Raw genomic sequence first — 24,474 nt, 5'->3', positions numbered from 1 at the left:
TTGTGCCTCATCCAGCCCAGTGTTTCATATGATGTACTCTGGATATAAGTTAAAGAAGCAAGGTGACAATATACAGCCTTGATTTACTCCTTTTCCAATTTGGAACCAGTCCTTTGTTCCATGTCCCATTCTAAATGTTGCTTCTTGACCTGCATACGTATTTCCCAGGAGGCAGGTAAGGTGGTCTGGTATTTCCATTTTTTAAAATAATTTTTTAGTTTGTTGTGATCTACACAGTCAAAGGCTTTAGTGTAGTCAATGAAGCAGAAGTAGATGTTTTTCTGAAATTCTCTAGCTTTTTCTATGATCCAACAGATGTTGGCAATTTGATCTCTGGTTCCTCTGCCTTTTCTAAATCCAGCTTGTACATTTGGAAGTTCTCAGTTCACATACTGTTGAAGCCTAGCTTGAAGGATTTTGAGAATTACCTTGCTAGCATGTGAAATGAGTGCAATTGTGCAGTAGTTTGAACATTCTTTGGCATTGCCCTTCTTTGAGATTGGAATGAAAACTCACCTTTTCCAGTCCTGTGGCCTCTGCTGAGTTTTCCAAATTTGCTGGCATATTGAATGCAGCACGTTAACAGCATCATCTTTTAGGATTTGAAATAGCTCTGCTGAAATTCCATCACCTCCACTAGCTTTGTTGGTAGTGATGCTTCCTAAGGCCCACTTAACTTCACACTCCAGGATGTCTGGCTCTAAGTGAGTGATCAGACTGTTGTGGTTCTCTGGGTCATTAAGACATTAAAACTTTTTTGTAAAATTCTTGTATGTATTCTTGCCACCTCTTCTTAATATCTTCTGCTTCTGTTAGGTCCATACCATATCAGTTAGGTCCATACCCCTGATGTAAGCATTTTGCATAATCAATGTACAGTACTGAAAAGTCAACATTGGTATATTACTGTATTATTAACTAAACTCCAAACTTGATTCCACATCACTGTTTTTTTATTACTCTCTTTTTTTTCTGTTCCAGGATTCCACTGAGGATCCCACAATACATTTAATCATCATATCTCCTTAGTCTCCTCAGGTCTGTGACACATCCTCTGTTTTTTATGACCTTGACAGTTTTGAGGATTATTTGTCGAATATTTTGTAGAATGTCCCTCAATTTGTTTTTGTCTGATGGTTTTCTCATGATGAGATCGATGTAATGGGTTTTGGGAAGAAGATCCCACAGGTCAAATGCCCTATTGATTGCATCATATCAGAGAGTACATGACATCAAAGATGATGTTAACCTTGATCAATTGGTTTGGATGGTATCTGCCAGGTTTTTCCACTAGAAAGTTACTCTTTCCATCCTCTATTCTTATCATATTCCTTTAAATGAAAATCAACAAGTATTGGGAATTCCCTGGTGATCCACTAGTTAGCACTTGGTGCTGTCACTGCTGGGACTGGGTTTGATCTCTGATCGGGGAACTAAGATCCTGCCAGCTCAGTGGTGTGGCTGAGGGTAGGGGAGGGGAGGAGAAAAGAAAAAGAAAAAAGAATCCCCAAATCAAGTATTTGAATGTTATATGCCTTGGACAGCAAGGACCAGTCAGTCCTAAAGGACTGGTCAGTCCTTAAGGAAATCAACCCTGAATATTCATTGGCAGGACTGATGCTGAAGCTGAAGCTCCAATACTCTGGCCACCAGACGCGGAGAGCTGACTCATTGGAAAAGACCCTGATGTTGGGAAAGATTGAAGGCAGGAGGAGAAGGGGATGACAGAGGATGAGATAGTTGGATGGCATCACCGACTCACTGGACATGAGTTTGAGCAAGCTCTGGGAGATGGTGAAGGACAGGGAGGCCTGGTGGGCTGCAGTCCGTGGGGTCACAAAGAGTCTGACACGACTGAGTGACTGAACAATGCAGGGACACTAGGCGCTGAAGGAGGCAAGAGATTCCTGAACATAGGAGGCAATCGACATGTTATGAAGTTTGTGGTTCAATGGGAGTCTATAATGTTTGTTGTCTCAGCCTCAGCGATGGTGGTGGTAATGGCAGTGGGAAGGCAAAGGAACGAGGCTCAAGACAGGCAGAAGATACGCATGGTAGTTGCATTTGTATTAGTCAATCTACTTTGCCTTCAAATCCTACTTATTCATTCATTCATTCAGCACATATTAAAGTGCCCACTGTATGCCAGGTACTGTTTAGTTACCAGAGATACAGCAGTGATTAAAACACGTACCATTCCCTCCTCTTGCCAAGCTATAGATTAGTGTGGAGACAAACACAGGAGTGAAACGTGTGTCATGGTAGATTGTGATGAGTGTTAGGAGAAAAGTAAACTAGGGAAGGGGACCAGGCATCATGCACACCTGTATGATTGCATCCATGGATGGGGTGGGCTTGGGGTTGATTTTTAATAGTGAGCTAAAGGAATACCTCAACAAGAAGTTGATTTTTTTTTAAATTATATATTTATTTGGCTGCACCTGGTCTCAGTTGTAGCACGCAGGATCTTTGATTCTTGCTGCGGCATGTGGGTTCCTTTAGCTGTGACATGCAGGATCTTTAGCTGAGGCATGCAGAATCTTGTTTTTTTCAGTTGTGACATATGGGATCTTTAAGTGCTGGCTTGAGGAACCCCTAGTTGCAGCATGTGGGATCCAGTTCTCCAACCAAGAATCCAATCTGGGCCCCCTCCCCTCTACGTCCCCCACACTGGGAGCACAGAGTCCCAGCCACTGGACCACCAGGGAAGTCTCCAAGAAGGTGATTTTTAAGTCAAGATCTGCAAAAGGTGAGGGAATGAGCCATGTGGATATCTGGATAAAAGCAATCCAGGGAGAGAAAAAGGAAAATGCAAAGGGCCTGAGGTGGGATGCCTGATGTATTCAAGGAACAGTAAGAAGGAGGATGGTGTGAATGAAGTTTGAGAGCTCTTAAACCCAGGAGGTGTGGAGGGCAGAATAGAGTTTTGCAGTTCAAGGAAAGGACTTTAGTTTTTATTCTGTACAAGTTAGGAGGCGATCAGGAGAGTTTTAACCAAAGGAGTGACTTGATCTAATCCTGGTAATTGGGTTGAGAATAGACTGTTGTTAGCATTGGCAAGAATGGAGACAGAAGTTTAAGAGAGAAATATAGTCTGAATATAATACTGGGATAGTATCTATGAAGCATTCAGAAGGGATCAGATTCTGGGTTAAGGATTTGTGATGGGTAGCAAGGTAAAAAGAGATGAAAGAAAACCTCTATGAATCAATGTAGTAGTAAAATGTTAATTTTCTTCATTTAAGAAATACTTTATAACAAAAAGAATAAATAACCCAATTAAAAAATGGGCAAAGGACTTGAATAGACACTTCTCCAAAGAAGATACACAAATGGCCAACAAGTATATGAAAACATGAACATCCCTAGTCACTGCTACTGCTGCTGCTAAGTGGCTTCAGTTGTGTCTTACTCTGTACGACCCCATAGACGGCAGTCCACCAGGCTCCCCCGTCCCTGGGATTCTCCAGGCAAGAACACTGGAGTGGGTTGCCATTTCCTTCTCCAATGCATGAAAGTGAAAGTGAAGTCGCTCAGTCGTGTCAGACTCCTATCGACTCCATGGACTGCAGCCTACTAGGCTCCTCCATTCATGGGATTTTCCAGGCAAGAGTACTGGAGTGGGATGTCATTGCCTTCTGCGTCACTAGGGAAATGCAAATCACCCTAGTGAGATATCACCTCATATGCATGAGAACATGGCTTTTAACAAAAATACAGAAAACAGCAAGTGTTGGTGAAGATGTGAAGAAATTAGAACCCTTGGGCTACTGGTGGGAATGTAAAATAGTGCAGCCATTGTGGAATATGGCAGCTGCACAAAAAATTAAAAATAGAATTATCATATGATCCAGCAATTCTACTCGTGGGTATATATCCAAAAGAATTGAAAGTACAAATTGAGTTGGTTTTCCCCATAGTACTATGAATAAAAAAGCCATTTTAACAAATTATGAGTTCATAGAAAATCTCTGGTTTTGTGGTCTATTTTTTCAAATAATAGGAAATGAACTTTCAATAAAAAGTGTATGGGGACCTTGAACAAACGATTTATTTTTCACAGACTGATGTGTAGGTGGAAAGGGGCAATTCTTTCACTATCTGGAGGATCTGACTAAATGAATTTCCTCCTAAGCTATTAATTTACAATAACTGAAAAGGGATAATTTATCTCCTACAATGGACTTTCAAGTTAAATATAGAAGGAACGTAGGTAGAGAAAATATGCAGAAAAATTGGTATTATATCAAAACTGATAAATAATTTTAATGATTTTTTTGGGTTGCATTCATCAACTGACTGTTAGGGAAATAACACTCCTCACCCGAATTTATACAAAATTCAGTCCCCCGATATAAAGCGATATGTAGGTTTTTCTTAGAGATAAAGGACGAAACAATTTGTAAACGAACTTCCATATAGGCGTCACAGATCAACAAAATTGTGCATTTAAAAATCTGAAGTTAACAAGTCATTTAAAAATAATCAAGGGTTATTGCTACTGCCTGTGATATCACCGATTGTGTAAACATCGCTGTCTAGGTGAAAATTTATGGACTGTCTAGGATATTTTTTGCAACGGTTTAATAGGAAAAGATGATGCCACAACTCCAAATGTCCCTAGGCAGTTTAACCTCGTCACTGAATTTCTTGCCTGTCGCTTTTCAATAGGGGGCTGTTTGCTATTTTAGGGCAACCGTGGGGTAAAGAACCTCATTGAAAAATCCACAGTCACATTACTCATTTGGGAGACAGATAATCTCTAGATCTGTATCTTGGAAGAAGGAAAAAAGGCAACCTTGTTGATCCTTTGATGCACAAACTCCGCGAATATTTAAGTACACGGGCTGATAAAGCAGGAATTAACGAGAGCTGCAGTTCTATTTTTCTAGGCTTCTGTACAGGCACACAGTACTCATTTGAAGTCATCAATCGGCTTTTGGCGGACCTCTGCCCTAGTTCACTTTCCTCCTTCTTTTGTTAGATGCTTTTACCTCGACGACTTTAATCAGGATCGGGAAAGGAAAGGGCAGTCTCCGTGGATGGTCGCTTCGCAACCTCTCGGGTCTCCGGACAGAGTATTCCACTTGATTCTCTCACTCCAGACTCGGCACCAAGCACTTGCTCCTGTGGTCCCGCCCTGCGACGGGCGGGGGCGGGGACGGCCGGGAGCTGCCCTCTTCCAACATGGCGCCGTGGGAGGCGGGTCCGCTCTCCGGCTCCCGGGGTTCCGGCGCCGCGCGTTTTGGTTCCGGAGTAACAGTGCCCTCGCCGCTGCCTTCCCCCTCCTGCTGCCGTCTTCCCCCTCCTGCAGCTGCAGCTGCCGCCGCCGCCGCCGCCGCCGCCGCCGCCGCCAAGACGCTGGCCTCGGATGGCCGTAGCTGAGTCGCGCGCCCCGCGCACTTTGGCTGAGGTGGGGCAGAGGACTCGTCTCTGGCCTTCCCGGGGACGGTCCGCTCGGCTTTCTTTTGGTCCGGCGGCCCTGGGACTCCTTCCTAACAGCCCCGAACTGAGTCCCCCCGAGTCGGGGACCCTCCGTTCCTCTTAAGGAGGAGTGGACACCTGCCGCTGTATCTCCTTAAAACGGGGTCCTCTCTTTGCCGTCCTCTCACACCCACACAGACGGCAGAGAGCTTCACGATCCCTTTTGCCATCTTCTCCAACTCCAGAACCTTCTGACCTCCGCTAGTTCCTTCTGGCTTCTGCCCCTTATACCCCGTCCACTCTCAGCAGGAGACGTCCCTCAACCCCCTACAGCCTGGGCCTGGCTGCGAGCCTGCGGGCTGCTTCCGGACCACCTCCTCTCTTCAACCCTCCACCCGCTTCGTGCTCTGACCCACGGTCCTCCTGTCACCTCTTGGCGCCCCCCACGTCTAACCAGGGGGAAGGGGGCCCCCCTACCAGGATGTGAGCCCCTTTAACCTGTAATGCTGTGGCTGCTCCTTGGCCCCTTCCATGCCATGGAGAACCAAGTGCTGGTGATTCGCATCAAGATTCCCAATAGTGGAGCAGTGGACTGGACAGTGCACTCTGGGCCGCAGCTACTCTTCAGGGATGTGCTGGTGAGTGCTAATTTCAGTGTGTCGGTCCTAAAGAGTGGGGCGAGGCATTTGTGGGGTAGTCAGCACTGTGATCACTGAATCTTACCCTGGTGGCCTGAGCTAGTGACCATTGCTGGCCTCCATGTGGGGGCGGTTTTATTGCTTCCACAAGCATTGATTAATTGCATGGACTGAAATCTGACAAGTGTTGAAGTCTGTGGGGAAGTAGAGATGAATCAGATTGGACCCCTGCCCTCAAGGAACTCAGCCTGGACTGGGATAAAATTTTTTACACAGAAGCAACCAACTGAGATACACAAAGCTGAATCTAGAAGAGAGTTTTGTGGAATGTCCCTGGCCGGATTCCAGGTCTTTTACTGAGTTCTCTAAACTTGGTAACTAGTGGAAAAGAGAAAGAAGACAAGCCTAACCAATCACGTTTTAGCAAACTTAAAGTGTCCTAAGTTTTAAGATAGTATTTTATGTAAAGAAAGAAAGAGAGGTAAAACGAAGAAAAAATGCAGCCCATTAAACTATGACATGCCATACATTGTACAAAACCCAATTTCAGAGATGTTAAAATAGAGGTGTTATTTCAGAGATGTTAAAATGTACTTTTAAGACTCAGTGAAGCCTTACTTTCATAATATTCAAACTGTATTTCAAATAAAATGGAATGTTAGACTTGGCACTCAGCTTTCTTTATAGTCCAACTCTAACATTCATACATGACTACTGGAAAAACCGTAGCTTTGACTAGATGGACGTTTGTAGGCAAAGTGATGTCTCTGCTTTTTAATATTCTATCTAGGTTGGTCATAGCTTTTCTTCCAAGGAGCAAGCATCCTTTAATTTCATGGCTGCAGTCACCATCTGCAGTGATTTTGGAGCCCAAACGAATAAAGTCTGTCACTGTTTCCATTGTTTTCTCATCTGATTTCCATGAAGTGATGGGACCAGATGCCATGATCTTTGTTTTTTGAATGTTGAGTTTTAAGCCAACTTTTTCACCCTCCTCTTTCATCAAGAGGCTCTTTAGTTCTTCTTTGCTTTCTGTTGTAAGGGTGGTATCTTCTGCGTATCTGAGGTTATTGATATTTCTCCTGGCAATCTTGATTCTAGCTTCTGCTTCATCCATCCCAGCATTTCATATGATGTACTCTGCATATAAGTTAAATAAGCAGGGTGACAATATACAGCCTTGACATACTCCTTTCCCAATTTGAAATCAGCCTGTTATTCCACGTCCAGTTCTGACTGTTGATTCTTGACCTCTTCCTTGATGATAAGGCCCAAGCTCCTTGGCATGGTCCTCTGGACCCGTCTTGATTGGCTCATGCCTGCCTGGCACCGGCTTCATCTCTCACTACACCCACATGAGCATCCTGTCCTCCAGATATATAGAATTAACCTTGAGTTCTCCAAGGTGCCCAGGCCATGTCTACTTGGCCTCTTTCTTTAGCTAGCCCGCTCCTACCTGTCCTTCAGAGTCGAGCTTCACTTTTCCTCTGTGTTGGTCTTGGTCACATGCCCCTCCTCTGTGTGCCCACAACTTTGTCCTGGCAAAGTACATGGGTTTTGTGCTAATTTTGTTGGTCCCCTCCGCTAGATGATAAAATTCTGGAGGAGATGGACATCTTTGTTTCTGGTGCTACCTAGGACCCTGAAAGATTTGTTTATGAGGGAGCTTCAAAGAAGATGCACGCCATTATGGTTTTGTGGACAGCACACTAGGTTTTGAATCAAGAACTTTGGATTTAACTATAACTAGGCAAGTCACTGTTCTTCTCCAAGCCTAAATTTTCTTGCTTGTAAATTAGGAGTAATGATACCTGCCTCAAAGACTTCTAAAGATTAACTGAGATTGTGTCTTTGATGAGAAAGACATGAGATTTCTTTGACTTTACTCATTTGAGACAGCAGAAGGTATTTTTTTAAGTAGAATGGCTGTTGTTGTTTAGTCACTCAGTGGTGTTCGACCCTTTGCGAACCCATGGACTGTAGTCCTCCAGGCTCCTCTGTCCATGGGATTTCCCAGGCAAGAATACTGGAGTGGGTTGGCCTGTCTTCTCCAAGGGATCATCCCGACCCAGGGATTTAACCCACATTTTCTCCTGCGCTGGCAGGCGGATTCTTTACCAGTGAGCCACCAGTAGAATGAGCCCAAGTAGAACGGTACAGTGTTTGAAACAGATTCTTGAGCCAGGCTGACTGGGTTAAAATTGGAAGCCTTACCATACTCACTCGAGCAAGTGTCTTCTGTATCTCAGTTTCTTCATTGGTAAAAAGAAAACAAAATAGGGTTGGGGGATAAAAATAGTGCCAACCTCATAGAGTTCTGAGTTCTAGGGCAGTTGATACCTGTAAAGTACTTACAACAACCTAGAGCTTACTAAGTTCTAAGTGTTTTTGTAGCAATGGAAGAGACAGGGCCTGGGCATCTCTTATTTGTACATTGGCTCAAGGATGACTGGCCTAAAAGTAAGCCTTGCACAAACAGTTCCATGATTGAGAGCTGAATGCAAGGTGCCTTTACACGTGCTTACTCAGATAAGCTCAAGTGGAGCATATTATGTTGGGAAGGCCTGATGCAGGGCTTGTGACAGAGGGTGTTATGCGGTATATCAAGTTATTTGAACTGCAAGCTCAAATCTTGCAGGACCCCTGAGCTCTCTTTTCCAAGATTTCCTTCAGCAAGAAACCAATAGTCCACATCAGCATTTTTGGCTGGGAACCTTAAAGTTTTAAGCCAAATGAAACCTTCACTGTTCCCCTTCATCTGATGTAACTGTCCTCAACATCATTTTTCAAATGAGGACTCATGAAACCCAGATGAGGAAAATGATAAAGCCACACGGCTAGTTTGTGCAGAACCAGACATGGAAGCCAGAAGCAGTTTGTAGTGACTGAGTCAGCTGGAGCTGAGGGTGTTTTGGACTCGGAGTCGGTAGTTGAGGGTACCACTCATAGCTCTACTGAAAGGCTGGGACTCCTTGGGCAAGTCACGGGGCCTCTCTGGTGGCTGTGTCCTCCGTCTGAAATAGGGACTGGCTGCCGTGTGAAACAGGCCCAGCTGGTCCTCTCAGGCAGAGGCATGTGGGTTATCCGTTTTTCAGCTTTCTGTGTTTCATGTCGTTTTTGGCGACACAGTCCCCAGTTTGGGGAAAATTGTGTAGGAGGTCTGGATTAGTGAGTGGTAGGAGAGAACGTTCCCCCTTTCCTCTGAATCCTCTCTCCCAAGTTCCAGCCCATATTTCCTCCTATCTGTGAAGTGTCTGTCATAACTGAGCCTGTGATTTCTCCTGCCTTCTAACTTAACTATTTGCAAGTTTATGTCTCTTGTTTGGCCGTTTTATTATACTCTGTGTGCTTGGTTGCTCAGTCGTGTCCGGCTCTTTGCGACCCCGTGGACTGTAGCCTGCTAAGCTCCTCTGTCCATGGGATTTCCCAGGCCAGAATGAAAGTAGGTTGCCATTTCCTTCTCCAGGGGCTCTTTCCTGACCCAGGGGTTGAACCCGCATCTCCTGCATTGCAGGCAGATTCTTTACAAGCTGAGCCATCAGGGAACTGTAGTGCTCTGAATTGTTAGTTTTTTAGGTTTGTCTCTATTTTTGTGACAGATTATAATCTTCCTGACGTCAAGGAGTAAGTCTTATTCTTCTGTTACCTACAGATTTTTGTTGTCTTTGTGCTCCTGGCATGTTGTGGATGCTCCCTTATATTTTTGGTTTGCCATTGGTTTGACTGAAGGGAAGAAGAAGAAAAGGATCAAGAAATGATCACCATCCCATGTGTAAACCCATGTGCTCTTTTGAAACATTGTTTAGGTTGGGTAAAATGTTGAGAATAAGGGTCATTTTGAAATTAATCACTTAAAATACAACTGGAAAATATGCATAAAGTTGGATGTGCCTGCTTAGAAAAGACCAGGAGATAGTGTTTTATTTTCCAACTTTTTACCCCTTTGTCATCACGATAGCTCCACATTATTTGCCTTAACAGAACAAGGTGGCTGGTTATGCTCATGTGATTCTCATGATTCCCTCACGATTCTTGCTTTTTCTGTCTCTGTTTCTCCATGTTAGATGTAAAGTTTGTGTGGCTCCTTGTTTATGTTGATGGGCTAAGGAGGCCATTGCTGCCCAGCAGTGTGTTCAAATAGTTGTCCGAAATTTGTCATTTGATAGGGATCTGCTATTCATAAGTAGGAAGGATCCTAAGTTAGTTTGCTAATTCTGTAGGGTTCACACCTTGAGACTGGTTGTCTGAAAGTAAGCAGTCATGACCTAGACTTGGAGAGCTGGGAAGGTGGAGGGTGTTCGCCCTTCTCTCCCCTCTTTTAAACCAATACTGGCTCGTGTCGTCCTCGGTAAATGCGTAGAAGGATTAAGTGAACAGAGATCATCCTCCATTAATTGCTGGGTGCTGAAATTTAGGGTTTTGTTATGAGCTAAGATTTGTAATGTTCCAGTCATCAGTGACTGTTTTATTTATTTAACAGACACTAATACTGAGCTTAACATGTGCTAGACACTGTTGTAAGCGCTTTATAAATATTAACTTATTAGTCCTACAAGGTAGGTACAAGTATGACCTCATCTTACACAGAAGGAAGTGGAGGCCCAGAGAGATCCAGTCACTCAGGGCCTGAACAGCAGAGCCAAGGTCCAAGCCTAGCAGTTTGGCTGTCCTCCATACTCTCAGGCTTTGCGCCAGTTGCCTGTGTATTCCATATGAACTCAGCAGTTTCCATTTACCTGTCAATAGATACTTTCTACCTACAAATATCTAGAAAGAATTTTTTCTTCAATACTAAAATCTTTTACAGATACTTCCTCAAAAAATTGTTTCATTTGCTAAGACTAAAGGAAAAAAAAAATCTCTTTTGGCTCTAATGAGTGAGGACTGCCTCAGATAGTTCCTTTTGATCAATTTCATATGCACAGATTGACTTAAAGCACACAAACACACACAGAATAGAGGCAAGGCTATTATGCAGATTGCCACTGCAGCAAAAGCTTCTAAAGAACTGCCTTTAGAAGGAAGTTGCAGCCACCACACTGCTAAGTGCCCTGCTTGGAAGGGCTGTGGGCGCCCTGCTGAGAAATACTGCAAGCAGCTTTGTCAGCTGGCGCCTGGTGCCAGTTGTGGCACGGCCCGGGAGGGACGTTGCGGCAGAGCTCCCCGAGAGCAATGGAGTGTGTAGACCGTGTGGGTTGGACTGGACATCATGGAGGGTCACTTTTCCCAGAGCTGTTTCTCAAAGGTGTTCTGTACCCTTTTAAATACACTGTCTCTGTAGACTATTTTTCAAGTGTTTTTAACTTTACAGGTTCATTTAAACATTGATACCAAGTTATACGCATTTCTTTTGTAGGCTAGATTAACTACATAATAGATTAACTCTGTTTTGATGTCATTAAATATGTTTCTCAGTTGCACAGAGTAGAGGTTGATAATTCTTTGTATTAAATGTAGTATTATAGATTTACATCATCATGATGGAAACTTATTTTTTGAACTCCTCCCATTATGAGTGCAAGGCATGGTATTATTAGTTACATATCAACAACTACATTTGTTGAAGATCTATGGTGTATTAGGTTAGTTCATGTTTATTACATTATTTTATACTTTTTACGTTACCTCCATAAGCATTGGGCTTCCCAAGTGGTTAAGTGGTAAAGAATCTGCCTGCCGTGCGGGAGGTGCAGGAGACATTGGTTCGATCTGTGGGTCAGGAAGATCCCCTGGAGGAAGAAATGGCAACCCACTCCAGTATTCTTGCCTAGAAAATCCCATGAACAGAAGAGCCTGATGGGCTGTAGTTCATGGGGTTGTAAAGAGTAGGACATGACTTAGTGACTGAGCATGTACCAATAGCATTATAGATCCCTATTGGAGGATAATCAAATTCAGGCTCAGAGAGGATGAGTAATTTGTTCCCGGTCACACAGCTTGTTTAGTGCAGAGCTGAGATTCAGATCCAGGCCAGTCTGACTCCTGAAACCTCTTTTTCTACTAACAGTACATTAGCTTCCCATAGAAGAAACCTATTTTTTTTTGGAAAATGCACAACAGTGTACTTGTCTATGCTATTGCATCCAGGGTAAAAACTTACATTATTAATACAGAGTGGGAAGGATGTTTTAATGGTCCTCTCCCCTAGAAGAGATTTAAACTCTAAAATAGAGATTTAAACTCTGGACCTAGATTGCTGGGCTAAGTGTGATTATGTGCTAATGTTTTTATAGTTTATGCCAACATTTCAAAAATCTTTTCCAGGTTCACATATTTCCTCTAGGATTTGCCACATGTTGGCAGTAAAGAAGATGGCTAATTGTGTTTCTTTATTCTTTCTTTGTTTAGGATGTGATAGGCCAGGTTCTGCCTGAAGCAACAACCACAGCATTTGAATGTAAGTCTGGGTTATATACTTTGACTGTTTCTGCAGTAATTTTTCAAAGGGTTTATGGGTTGCGTTACTTTAGAAACTGACAAAAACAGATTATTTATGATCATCATATGGTACATTTAAATATTTATAAATTAATGCAAGTTTAATGATGATACTGAACCAAGTAATATTTTCTTATTTAATCATATCTTGGGTGTACATATTTCTGTAATATAGCTTTAATTACCAACATGACCTTTATCTGCTCTTGCTTCTCACTGTAATAATATTGTAGGACAAAATGAAACGTGTAAACTACCTGTAGGCCAATGATTATTGATGAAAAGATTTTAATCCTTTGCTACCTTAAAACAGCAACAGAGTAGAGCAATTAAGTGAATGTTGCGTGGAATAATTCTGCTTTAATGGGTCTTCGCAAGGCTTTTGGATGTGGACAACAACACTTCAGGTCTTGAGTCATTCCCCCCACCCCACCCCCGCCCCGCACCAAACCAATTGGCTTGGGGCCTGGGGTGGGGGCAGGGTGTACTAGAAAACTGGTTTGACATAAGCCAGGGGGATGTGAAGGGCTAAGTAGGATGAAAGTTTAGTCAGTAGCACAGGGCCTCTGGTGTTGGGAAGGATAAAGAAAGGTTTGTAACTGTGGCCCCAACTTTTATTGAAGATGTGGTCTGCTTTTCCCTGTGGAAAAATGTACAGTTTCTCCACATGATTGTATCTTTTTTGTTTTTGTTTTTTAAGCAGATGGTTAATGACAGAGAGTACAAGGTCCTCTCTTTTATTTATGTTCTCTTGGAGACAAATTTGACAATATTTAAAATATAGAATGTTTAAAACCTTTGTCTGGACAGATCCACTTTTAGGAAACTGTCCAACAGAAATACCTACACATGTGTTGAATGCCCTTCAAACAAAGCGTACATTGTGGAATTTTTTTTTTTTTCTTTAATTTTGGCTGCTCTGTAAGGCTTGTGGGATCTCAGTTCCCTGACCAGGGATTGAACTTGGGCCGCAGCAGTGAAAGCATCAAACCATAACCATTATGCCACAGGGAATTCCCTGTAATTATTTTTAAAAGCAAAAAATTTAGAGGTAAGCTAAATGCCTAGAATAATTAACTAAGAATTTTAAACATTGACATGGAAATATATTTGGGATATACTGTTAATAGGTAAAATATGTATGGTATGATCCCATTTTGATTAAATATAGTATGATCCCATATTTATTCCCTACTTCCACCTCCCAACTTTGTGTACATATTGAGACAAAGATCTGAAGAGGTGCCCTCTGCAGTGCTTTCCAGTCATTTCTCCTGAAAAGCAGACTTGGGGCTGTAGTAGGGGAAGAATTGACTGAATGAACATACTTCCTGCTTTATCTCTCTCTCTATTGCTATTTCAGTATTCTCTATTGAATATTTTTCAACAATCACTTCATGGTTTTAAAAGCTACTTGAGTAGAACTCCTAAAATAATTAATAAAGAAGAGTATTGTATTAACCACACTGAACTTCATATACTACTGAAAAATAGTATGTATATCTGAAATACATGTTAGTGTTGCAAGCTCTTCAGACGCCTTGCGGTAACTCCTTGGAGGTGCCAAGGATTTTATGGGTGGTCTGGTAATTAACATTTGGGGTACTTAACTGCTGCTAGATGCTGTGTTAAGAGTGTTCCATTGGTTATCTCATTTAATTTAACCTTCACAAGACCCCCATGAAGTACTTTGAAGGACTGTTATTTGCTCTGTGCTACTTGAGGACATCTCCTCTAAGTAACTTAAGTCTCACAGCTAGTAGGTGATAAAGTGGAATTTCTCATGTGTATATTCTCAGCCACTGTCGAGACTTGTTCTCAGAGCTGTCATAATTTTTGATGTTGTGCATTCTGATTGTTTATAGGTGAGGCAAAAAAGAATCTTATCTTGCTTTTTCTACTTCTGCCTTTCTGTATCCCTCCAAGTGGCTTGATGAACCTGTGCCTTTTTGGCTTTCAGAGTCAGGGTTCACAGTAGTAATGCTGATTATTTTACCTATCATTTATTGAATGCATGTCAGGAAGCAACAGTTAGAACTGGACATGGAACAACAGACTGGTTCCAAATAGGAAAAGGAGTATGTCAAGGCTGTATACTGTCACCCTGCTTATTTAACTTATATGCAGAGTACATCATGAGAAATGCTGGGCTGGAAGAAGCACAAGCTGGAATCAAGACTGCCGGGAGAAGTATCAATAACCTCAGATATGCAGATGACACCACCCTTATGACAGAAAGTGAAAAATAACTAAAGAGCCTCTTGATGAAAGTGAAAGAGGAGAGTGAAAAAGTTGGCTTAAAGCTCAACATTCAGAAAACTAAGATCATGGCATCTGGTCCCATCACTTCATGGCAACAGATGGGGAAACAGTGGAAACAGTGGCAGACTTTATTCTGGGGGGCTCCAAAATCACTGCAGATGGTGACTGCAGCCATGAAATTAAAAGATGCTTACTCCTTGGAAGGAAAGTTATGACCAACCTAGACAGAATATTAAAAAGCAGAGACATTACTTTGCCAACAAACATCTGTCTAGTCAAGGCTAGGGTTTTTCCAGTAGTCACGTATGGATGTGAGAGTTGGACTATAAAGTAAGCTGAGCACCAAAGAATTGATGCTTTTGAACTGTGGTGTTGGAGAAGACTCTTGAGAGTCCCTTGGACTGCAAGGAGATCCAACCAGTCCTGAGTGTTTATTGGAAAGACTGATGTTGAAGCTGAAACTCCAGTACTTTGGCCACCTGATGCGAAGAGCTGACTCATTTGAAAAGACCCTGATGCTGGGAAAGACTGAGGGCGGGAGAAGAAGGGGATGACAAAGGATAAGATGGTTGGATGGCATCACTGACTCAATGGGCATGAGTTTGGGTAAATTCCGGGATTGGTGATGGTTAGGGAGGCCAGGTGTGCTGCAGTCCTTGGGGTCGCAAAGAGTCGGACACGACTGAGCTACTGAATTGAACTGAACTAATTGATGGGCTGCTGTGTGCCAGTGTTCTTGATGATGTACCTGGATTGTTGCTAATCTTTGCAATAATTGTATAAGGTAGGAAAATTACACTTGTGAGGAAACTGAAACTCAGAGACATAAAGAGATTGTTGAAAGTGATCAGCTAGGAAGTGGTAGAGTCCATATGTAAATACAGTTCTGTTTTGAGCGTGAAACTTGCAGCCTTTTTAACCAAGCATGTTGAAAGCCTGTGAAGGGTGTTAAGTGTGGTTTATGAGTGTGATGGAACAGTAAGTTCCATCTTGAATAAGTAAAACTTTAATCAAAGAAATATTTATGGTAATATATATAACACTGAAAAGTATACTTAACACTAACAGAAGAAATGTTTAAATTTCTAGGTTTAACTTCTTAGAGTCTTTACTTTCCTCCCCCGCCCCACAACAAGGGCAGTGGCTATACCCATCAGCTTCTGGACCAGTTTTAGGTGGCAAGAATAAGAACAAATGGACACAGAGACAAAGTAATGATAGTTCTTCATTTTATTGTGTTCAGATTGTTGTGAACTTTCCATTATAGACTTAAAATCCTATGCGAGCTTCTTTCATTAGTGTTCTAGGGTGACCTTATTTTCTGTAACAAAAATCCATACTAATGAATGAAATTTATGTGCAAAAAATACTGATAGTTGGAAAGATGTAGTTTATATGCTAATTTGCTGAAATGGTAGAGCTCTTTCAGTAGTTTATGGTATGATGGAACAAATCTTAAATAAACAAACTTTAAGATATTTATGATAATATATATTATTATATATATTTAATATATATATTAAAATAATATATATTATTTATGGTAATATGTATATATGGCTGCTAAGTGTGGTGGTTTAGTTACTCACTTGTGTCTAACTCTTTGGGACCCCATGGGCTGTAGTCTGGCAGGCTCCTTTGTCCACGGGACTTACCAGGTGAGAATACTGGAATGGGTTGCCAGTTCCTTCTCCAGGGGATCTTCCTGACACAGGGATCAAACCTAGGTCTCCTGCATTGCAGGCGGATTCTTTACCAACTGAGCCACCAGGGAAGCCCTGCAAAGTATACCCAACACTAACCTATACAAAAGAGGTGGTATTATATTTAATGATATAATTGACAAGAGAAAGGACAATGTCAAATTTACCTGTTCTGTATAAATGTAGAGAAAAAGAGTAAGTGGAAAAGAGGGGAAGGGTTAAGGTTCTCTTACCGGAAGTTCAGTTCTGAGAAATGCCATCTTGCTGGTGAAACTCCCAGTCCCCACCCGTGTGGCTCATCCCTCTGGGCACGTCACTGGAGCAGGTGACCTGTTGGGCCTGCCCTCCAGTTGGCTGTGTGCCTGTTTCCCATCCTCCCTAGATTTTGATGGCTTGGTGACAGGGGCCATGTTTTATTTCATTCTGGCTCTCTTCTTAGTACAGTGGGCCCTGTATATCCACAGGTTCCACATCTGCCACTTGTATGACACCATTTTATGTAAGTACATAAAATGTACTTTATGGACTTGATGGTCCACCGATTTCGGTCTCCTGTTCGTGATGGAGCGGGAGGGATGTGGTTCTGGAACTAATACCCTGTGCATACTGAGCAACAAGTATACTTTGTGCCTCATAGAAACACTTTGTTGAGTAAGATGGAATGTTATATATGTCCATATTCAGAAGAGAATTGTAAAATGCATGTAACCTAAAGTTAAGTAAAAAATTTGCTTTTTTGGGGGGATTATTTGTACAGTTATTCAGCCATGGGATATAACTAGTTGGTGGTGGACAATTCAGGATCCAAAATCAAATTCCCACACTTGTCCTGAGAGGGCAGAGGGTCTGTAAGTGGTTATATTCTTTCTGATTTCTGTTCCTGGGGATAGCGTTTCCAAGGGGATTTAGGAGTGAGTGAGGGGAAGGAGTCCCATTCGGGCCAGACTTACCTTTTGGACTAATGACCTCAAACCTCTTTTTCTTTTTACCACTTTTAGGTGAAAGTACTACTTTTCAATATATAGTGTCTAGTTTTTTGTTGTTTTAAGTTAAGAAGATGATCTTAAAAAAATTTCAGTCAGTATCAAAATAAAGCAAAAAGTCCCCATCCCCAATTCCCTAGTTAAAAGTTTCTTCTGTATCCTTCCAGATATTTCCTCATACATAATATATACAATATTGCAGCTAGTTGCCCCTGCCATTACTTAATAGTATATATTGGGTCTCTTTCTAATGTAAGTGTATATAAATCAGCTTCATTCTTTTGGATACTCTTATGGCTATGACTTAATTTATTTAACCTGTTGGTGGAGCAGTTTTAAGTTTAAGACGTTATCAGTTTTTTTTAGTAGCATTAGAAAAGAAAAATGCTGCAGTCAACAACAGCTTTGTCTCTTATGACTTTCCACAGTGTAGAAATGGATTTGGAACTACTGAAACAAAGAGTACCGTATTTTATGTTTTAATAGCTATTTCCACGTTGTTCTTTACAAGGTAGAGCCGATTTGCACTCCCACCAGCAGTGTTCAAGAATGCCCAATTCTCTCTACCCTCACCAAATCAACTTTTTAGTTGATGTCAATTTGATATGTGAAAAAGATTATTATATTATAATTTTATTTTGTATTTCTTCAATTATAAATGAGCCTGAGCATCTTTTCATTTATATTTTGGTCATCTGTATTTAATTTCTGTGAACTATTTATCACCTTTGCCCATTTTTCTATTTAGGTTATTTGTGTTTTTCTAGTTGACTGAAGAGCTTTCCAATATTAAGAAAATTGGTCCTTTGTCTTAGATGTTATATTTTTGTTTAGTTTATTGCATTCATTTCAGCTTGTTTTGGTCTTTTTTTTCCTCTCTCTTTTTTTTTCCCATGGAGAAATTTAAAATTTTTGCGTGGTCTGGTTTGTCATATTTTGACTTCTGGATTTATGTCATGCTTCGAAAGGTCTTCCACATTCCAAGATGTTGGAGAAACATTAATTCAGATTCTTTTTTCTTTCTACTTTAATGAGGTTAAATACACACTTTTAGATATGTACGTAAATATGTATGTTTGTATATGTATTCATGTGGGTTCTTTTTCTTTAATAAAACAACATGTATTTTATTACAAAGGCAGAGGATTTTTTAAAAAATTTTTGTACCATTTTCAGTTTATTTTGGTGCAAGGAGTCAGGCGGAGATCCAACTTGATTTTTCAAGAAGACAGACAGTTGATTCCATGCTGGTTATTGAATAATTTGTCTTTCCCCAGATATGAGAACACTTCTGAGATGAAGCTAAATTCCATAACCATAAAACATCTTGTATGTTTGCGTGTGTGGGCCCTATGTATGCTATAGGAGCTTGACATTCATATAGGTCCAAAGAGCCCTGCTGATTTTCACAGTGTCATTAACAGATTAATGAGTACACCAACACATGAGGTGAGAAAAGTCAACTGTGCCCGCTAAGGAGTTTCCTGTGCATATCGTTACATGTGTTCCTCTCCCTGGGTTTTCTCTAGACAAGTTACTAGTATAAAATTACAGTTGGGCTGGTGTTGCTGGATAGTAAAAATCTTACTGTTGACTTGATAGATGCATTTTAAGTCTGTATAGACAAATGCTGACTTCAGTTCAGCTCAGTTCAGTTCAGTCGCTCAGTCGTGTCTGACTCTTTGCGACCCCATGAATTGCAGCATGCCAGGCCTTCCTGTCCATCACCAACTCCCGGAGATTGCTCAAACTCACATCCATCGAGTCGGTGATGCCATCCAGCCATCTCATCCTCTGTCTCATCCTCTGTCGTCCCCTTCTCCTCCTGCCCCCAGTCCCTCCCAGCATCAGTCTTTTCCAATGAGTCAACTCTTCTCACTGGAATGAGAATGCTGACTTATACCTATAAATACCGTAAGGTCCCACTTTTCTGGGATACTCTGACATCATATATTCTGATCTATAGCCCTCATATGGGTATCTTCACACTGCTTAAGCCAGGTGTCTGAGTTTTGGTTTGGAAAATACGACTTTAGGATAAATCTTTGTTTTGTTTTTCTTTAACTGTGACTATTTTATACTCACTCTTCATTGAATAGAATCCTTTTCAGTTGTTTTATGAATTTCTGGGAAAAATGAAGCATTATTTTCTTACACTGTACCATATCTAAAAGCTAACTGTTTGCTTGTAAGTAAAACTGGGTAGGTTAATGAAAAATTGTAATTTCATATTAGACATACACTGAGTCTAAAAATTAACATGTAAGCTATATACAATGGAATATTTGTTGTCTTTGTTGAGTCACTAAGTTGTGTCCAACTCTTTTGCAACCCCATGGACTATAGCCCGCCAGACTCCTCTATCCTGGATTTCCCAGGCAAGAATACTAGAGTGGGTTGCCATTTCCTTCGCCAGGGGATTCTTCCTGACCCTGGGATCAAACTCATGTCTCTTGCATTGGCAGGCAGATTCTTTACCACCGAGCCACCAAAGAAGCCCACAGTGGAATATTACTTAGCCATAAAAAGGAGCAAAATAATGCCATTTGCAACAACATGGATAGATGTAGAGATTGTCATACTGAGTGAAGTAAGTCAGACACAGAAAGACAAATATATACAATCACTTACGTGTGGAATCTAAAAAAGGGGGATACAAATGAGCTTATTTACAAAACAGAAGTAGAGTCACAGATGTAGAAAACAAATTTATGGTTATCAGGAGCAAAGGTGGGTGGTGAGAGGGATAAACTGGAAGATTGAGATTGACATATATACACTACTATATATAAAATAGGTAACTAATAAGAATCCACTGTATAGCACAGAGAACTCTACTCCATACTCTGTAGTGGCGTATATGGGAGAAGAATCTAAAAAAGGGGTGGGTATGTATATATGTATAACTGATCACTTTGCTGTGTACCTGTAACTAACACAACATTGTAAATCAACTATACTCCGATTAAAAAAAGAAAAAGAAACCCAGGGGAAAAGACTATCCTGGATGTGTCCTAGAGATGCCTTTTAGTGATCCATCAAAATATCTAATAAATGTTTTAAATGGTCCCCATTGCTGGTGGAAAAAAATTAACATTTAAGAGCTAATTATGTATTCTTAGAATTTGGAAGGGTATAAAGGGGGCTTTAATTTATTGAAATTTTATTTTGAAATATCACTGATGCAAAAAGTCCAAAACATTTTTAGTCTTATGAGAGTAGTTGTTAGTGGTAGTAGTAGTTAGTAGTAGTAGTAGTAGTAAGTATTGGTAGTCTGGCTGTTTTACATGAGAATTTAGAAGTTTAAGTCCTTTTCCCAAGCACCAGGTTAGTTCCTTAAGGGCAGTAGATAGTGATGCTTGTTTTTCAGGTTTTTTTTTTTTTTTGGCTGCACCCCATGGCTTGCAGGACTTTAGTTCCCATCCGGGAATTGAACTTGTGCCCCCCTACAGTGAAAGCACAGAGTATTAATCACTGGACCGCCAGGGAAGTTCCAGTACCACTCACTTTTGAGTCACTAGAAACCCAGCGTAGCACCTGGCACATGGTAAACTCTCAATTTGTGCTTCTGGAATGTATGAATGGTTGAAGGAGTGAAGTAGTAAGGACACGCCTTCTGTCTCTCACCCATCAGCAAATCCTTTTGGCTGTATCTTTAAAATATATCCAGCATGTAATGACTGGTTTAGGCCACCGTCACCTCTTACCTGGACTAGGACTGTGGCCCCCTGACTTGTCTCCTGTTTCTGCTTTGCCTCCACATAGCCTCTTCCTCAGACTGTAGCCAAAGTGATCCTTTTAGAAGTTAAGTGAGATCACTGCACTCAAGACCCTCCAGGGTTTCTTTCTCACTCAGGAGTGAAAGCCAAGTCGTGCAAGGCCCTGCCCTTTCTCATCTGCCCCCAGCTCTACACAGTCATTACTCCTGTGAACTCGTCTCTCTCTCCTTCATCTTGTTCTCAGTCTGTTCCAGCTACTCTGGCTTTCTTTTAGTCTCTCAGGCATGTCAGGTATTCTTCTGCTTCTCTGCCTGAAGCATTCTTTCCCCAGATATCTGTACGGTTCATCCCCTCATCCCTTTCAAGTCTTTCTCAAGTAGGGTATAACCTCTGTGAGGGCAGGCGTTTTCCTTTTTCCACTGTTATTATCCCCAGTGTCCAGAACATTACCTGTGACAAATAGTGGGCACTTAGATATTTTATTTGAAAAGAAAGAGGAAGCGAAGAAGGATTCAGGAGGTGGGAGGCATGGAGCTAAATTAAAACTCATGGATATGAAGATTTAGCCTTAGAAACTATGGCCTCCAGTCCTGACCAGATCTTAGACCCTGAGAAGGGTTCTAAACTTGGCGGGTCTTCTGATCATTTCCTGTTGATGTCTTTTTTAACCTCTACAACTCTGTTTTCATTTCTTTCCTCTTGCCCTAGAAAAATGCCTTTGCTGTAGTTCTAATGGACTCTCTTACCTGGCACTGAAGCAATATGACACATGACAAATAAACCACAGTATTGTCTTAAGTTTCTGTGTGGCTCTTGGCAGAAGCTAAATTATTTCTCTCGAAAGCTGACTTGAGCCCTGCCACTGCAGTGGGTGTAGTGTGCCTGAGAGCTCCCCAGAATCTGCTGTTTGTCTGCTGTTTACTCGGTGGGAACTCTGCTTGCTGTTCTGACCGCCCCTCACCTGAGGCTGCCTCTCCTCCACTGGGCCTTTATGTTCCTCCTCTTGGTTTCTCGTTTGGATTGCATGTTGCTTCGAAGGAAATCGCTACCAACATATGGCCTGTTATGATTCTCTTTTCCCAAACTCTGCCATTTTGTATATTTGTGACACACTGCAGATTTTGTGAAGATTGCTTCATAATATTTGTTTACCATCTGCTGCACTCTATTTGGTATCTTGCTAGGATTTTTTTCCTCCATTTTAAGTGACATTAACAGAATCCAGCCAGTACATAGACTTTCTGGTTCTACTTTTGCTTCCCTAATGTGCTGGAAAATCATATTACTATGCTCCAGGCAACTAGAGAAGGCTGGAATTCTCATTGTGAACCAGTGTATCAGAGCGCTTCCCTGCCCCCCTTCTTGGTCATATCTAGTAATGCTTTTTTGGTCAGATGGCAAAGAACCTCCATGTGTAAGGCAAAAAGAGTTCAAATTATTTTTTTCTACTTCTCTTAGTGCATTGGCTTCCTAGTGTTCTTCAGTGTATTTATACCTTTGACACTTTCTGCCATTTTAGTAAGTTTTTTATGATTTATGTTTCCAGCTAGTGTACATTTATAGCTAATCTAGTTTGATAGGCCCAGCCAGAGTCTTTGATAGATGGACTATGTATATCCTACTTTTTATTCAGAAAAGTATTTTAAGTTATTGTCATACTAAATTGCTTGGTATGTAGATCTACTTTCTTATCCTTTATTAACTTGTCATTACTCTCAATTCATTGTCTACTTAAAATTTTTTTTCCAGCTTTATTGAGATATAATTGACACATAACGTTGTGAAACTTTAGGGTGTATAATATGCTGATTGATCATTATATAGTGCAAAATGATTACCACTGTAGTGTAGCTAACATGTTCATCCTGATACATAATTAGCGTTTCTTTTTTGTGGTCAGAACATTTAAGATCTGTTAGCAGTGTTCAAGTATGTAATAAAATATTGTTAGCAATAATCACCGTACTGTACATTGGGTCCTCACACTTTGTTAGTCTTACAACTGTAAGTATATACCCTTTGACAAGTATCTCCCTGTTTCCCTACTCTACAACCCCTGGTAACTCTGAATTTCAGTTGTTTAGATTCCACATATAAGTGATATCATACAGTATTTGTCTTTCTCTAACTTATTTCACTTAGCATAATGCCCTCAGGGTTCATCCATGTTGTCAGAAATGGAAGAACACCCATCTTTTTTCATGGCTGAGTAATATTCATGTTTTTGTATCTGTGTCTGTGTCTGTGTGTGTGTGTGTGTGTGTGTGTGTACGTATGCGTACACATCTTCTTTATCCATCGATCCATTGATGGATACTTGAGTTGTTTACAGTTCAGTTCAGTCGCTTAGTTGTGTCCGACTCTGCGACACCATGAATTGCAGCACGCCAGGCCTCCCTGTCCATCACCAACTCCTGGAGTTCACTCAGACTTATGTCCATTGAGTCAGTAATGCCATCCAACCATCTCATCTTTGTTGTCCCCTTCTCCTCCTGCCCTCAATCTTTCTCAGCATCATGGTCTTTTCAACTGAGTCAGCTCTTTGCATCAGGTGGTCAAAGTATTGGAGTTTCAGCTTCAACATCAGTCCTTCCAATGAACACCTAGGACTGATCTCCTTTAGGATGGACTGGTTGGATCTCCTTGCAGTCCAAGGGACTCTCAAGAGTCTTCTCCAACACCACAGTTCTAAAAGCATCAATTCTTCGGCGCTCAACTTTATAGTCCAACTCTCACATGCATACGTGACTACTGGAAAAACCATAGCCTTAACTAGGTGGACCTATGTTGGGAAAGTAATGTCTCAGCTTTTTAATATGCTGTCTAGGTTGGTCATAACTTTCCTTCCAAGGAGTAAGCGTCTTTTAATTTCATGGCTACAATCATCATCTGCAGTGATTTTGGAGCCCCTAAAAATAAAGTCAGCCACTGTTTCCACTGTTTCCCCATCTATTTGCCATGAAGTGATGGGACCGGATGCCATGATCTTACTTTTCTGAATGTTGAGCTTTAAGCCAACTTTTTCACTCTTATCTTTCACTTTTTTCACTCTTATCTTTCACTTTCATCAAGAGACTCTTTAGTTCCTCTTCACTTTCTGCCATAAGGGTGGTGTCATCTGCATGTCTGAGGTTATTGCTATTTTTCCCGGCAGTCTTGATTTCAGCTTATGCTTCTTCCAGTCCAGCATTTCTCATGATGTACTCTGCATATAAGTTAAATAAGCAGGGTGACAATATACAGCCTTGATGTACTCGTTTTCCTATTTGGAACCAGTCTGTTGTTCCATGTCCAGTTCTAACTCTGT

General features: G+C 41.3%; 1 protein-coding gene across 2 annotated transcripts in view; it reads left to right on the top strand.

The window, feature by feature from the left end:
* Positions 1-5,219: 5,219 nt before the first annotated feature.
* MAP2K5 (mitogen-activated protein kinase kinase 5) overlaps positions 5,220-24,474 on the top strand; it is a 270,714-nt gene continuing 251,459 nt past the window's right edge. The window contains exons 1-2 of one of the 2 annotated variants that reach the window (XM_010834516.1): positions 5,220-6,062; positions 12,411-12,459. In XM_010834516.1, the coding sequence (XP_010832818.1) occupies positions 5,928-6,062; positions 12,411-12,459 (184 nt within the window). In that variant the 5' untranslated portion in view covers positions 5,220-5,927. The remainder of the gene's footprint in view (positions 6,063-12,410; positions 12,460-24,474) is intronic. The other variant, XM_010834517.1, reaches the window with a different exon arrangement.

The sequence above is a fragment of the Bison bison genome, unplaced genomic scaffold (assembly GCF_000754665.1).
Source record: "Bison bison bison isolate TAMUID 2011002044 unplaced genomic scaffold, Bison_UMD1.0 scf7180017864034, whole genome shotgun sequence".
NCBI lineage: Eukaryota > Metazoa > Chordata > Mammalia > Artiodactyla > Bovidae > Bison > Bison bison.
Note: the sequence above shows the minus strand (reverse complement) of the source record. Positions and strands in the feature narration are given on the sequence as shown.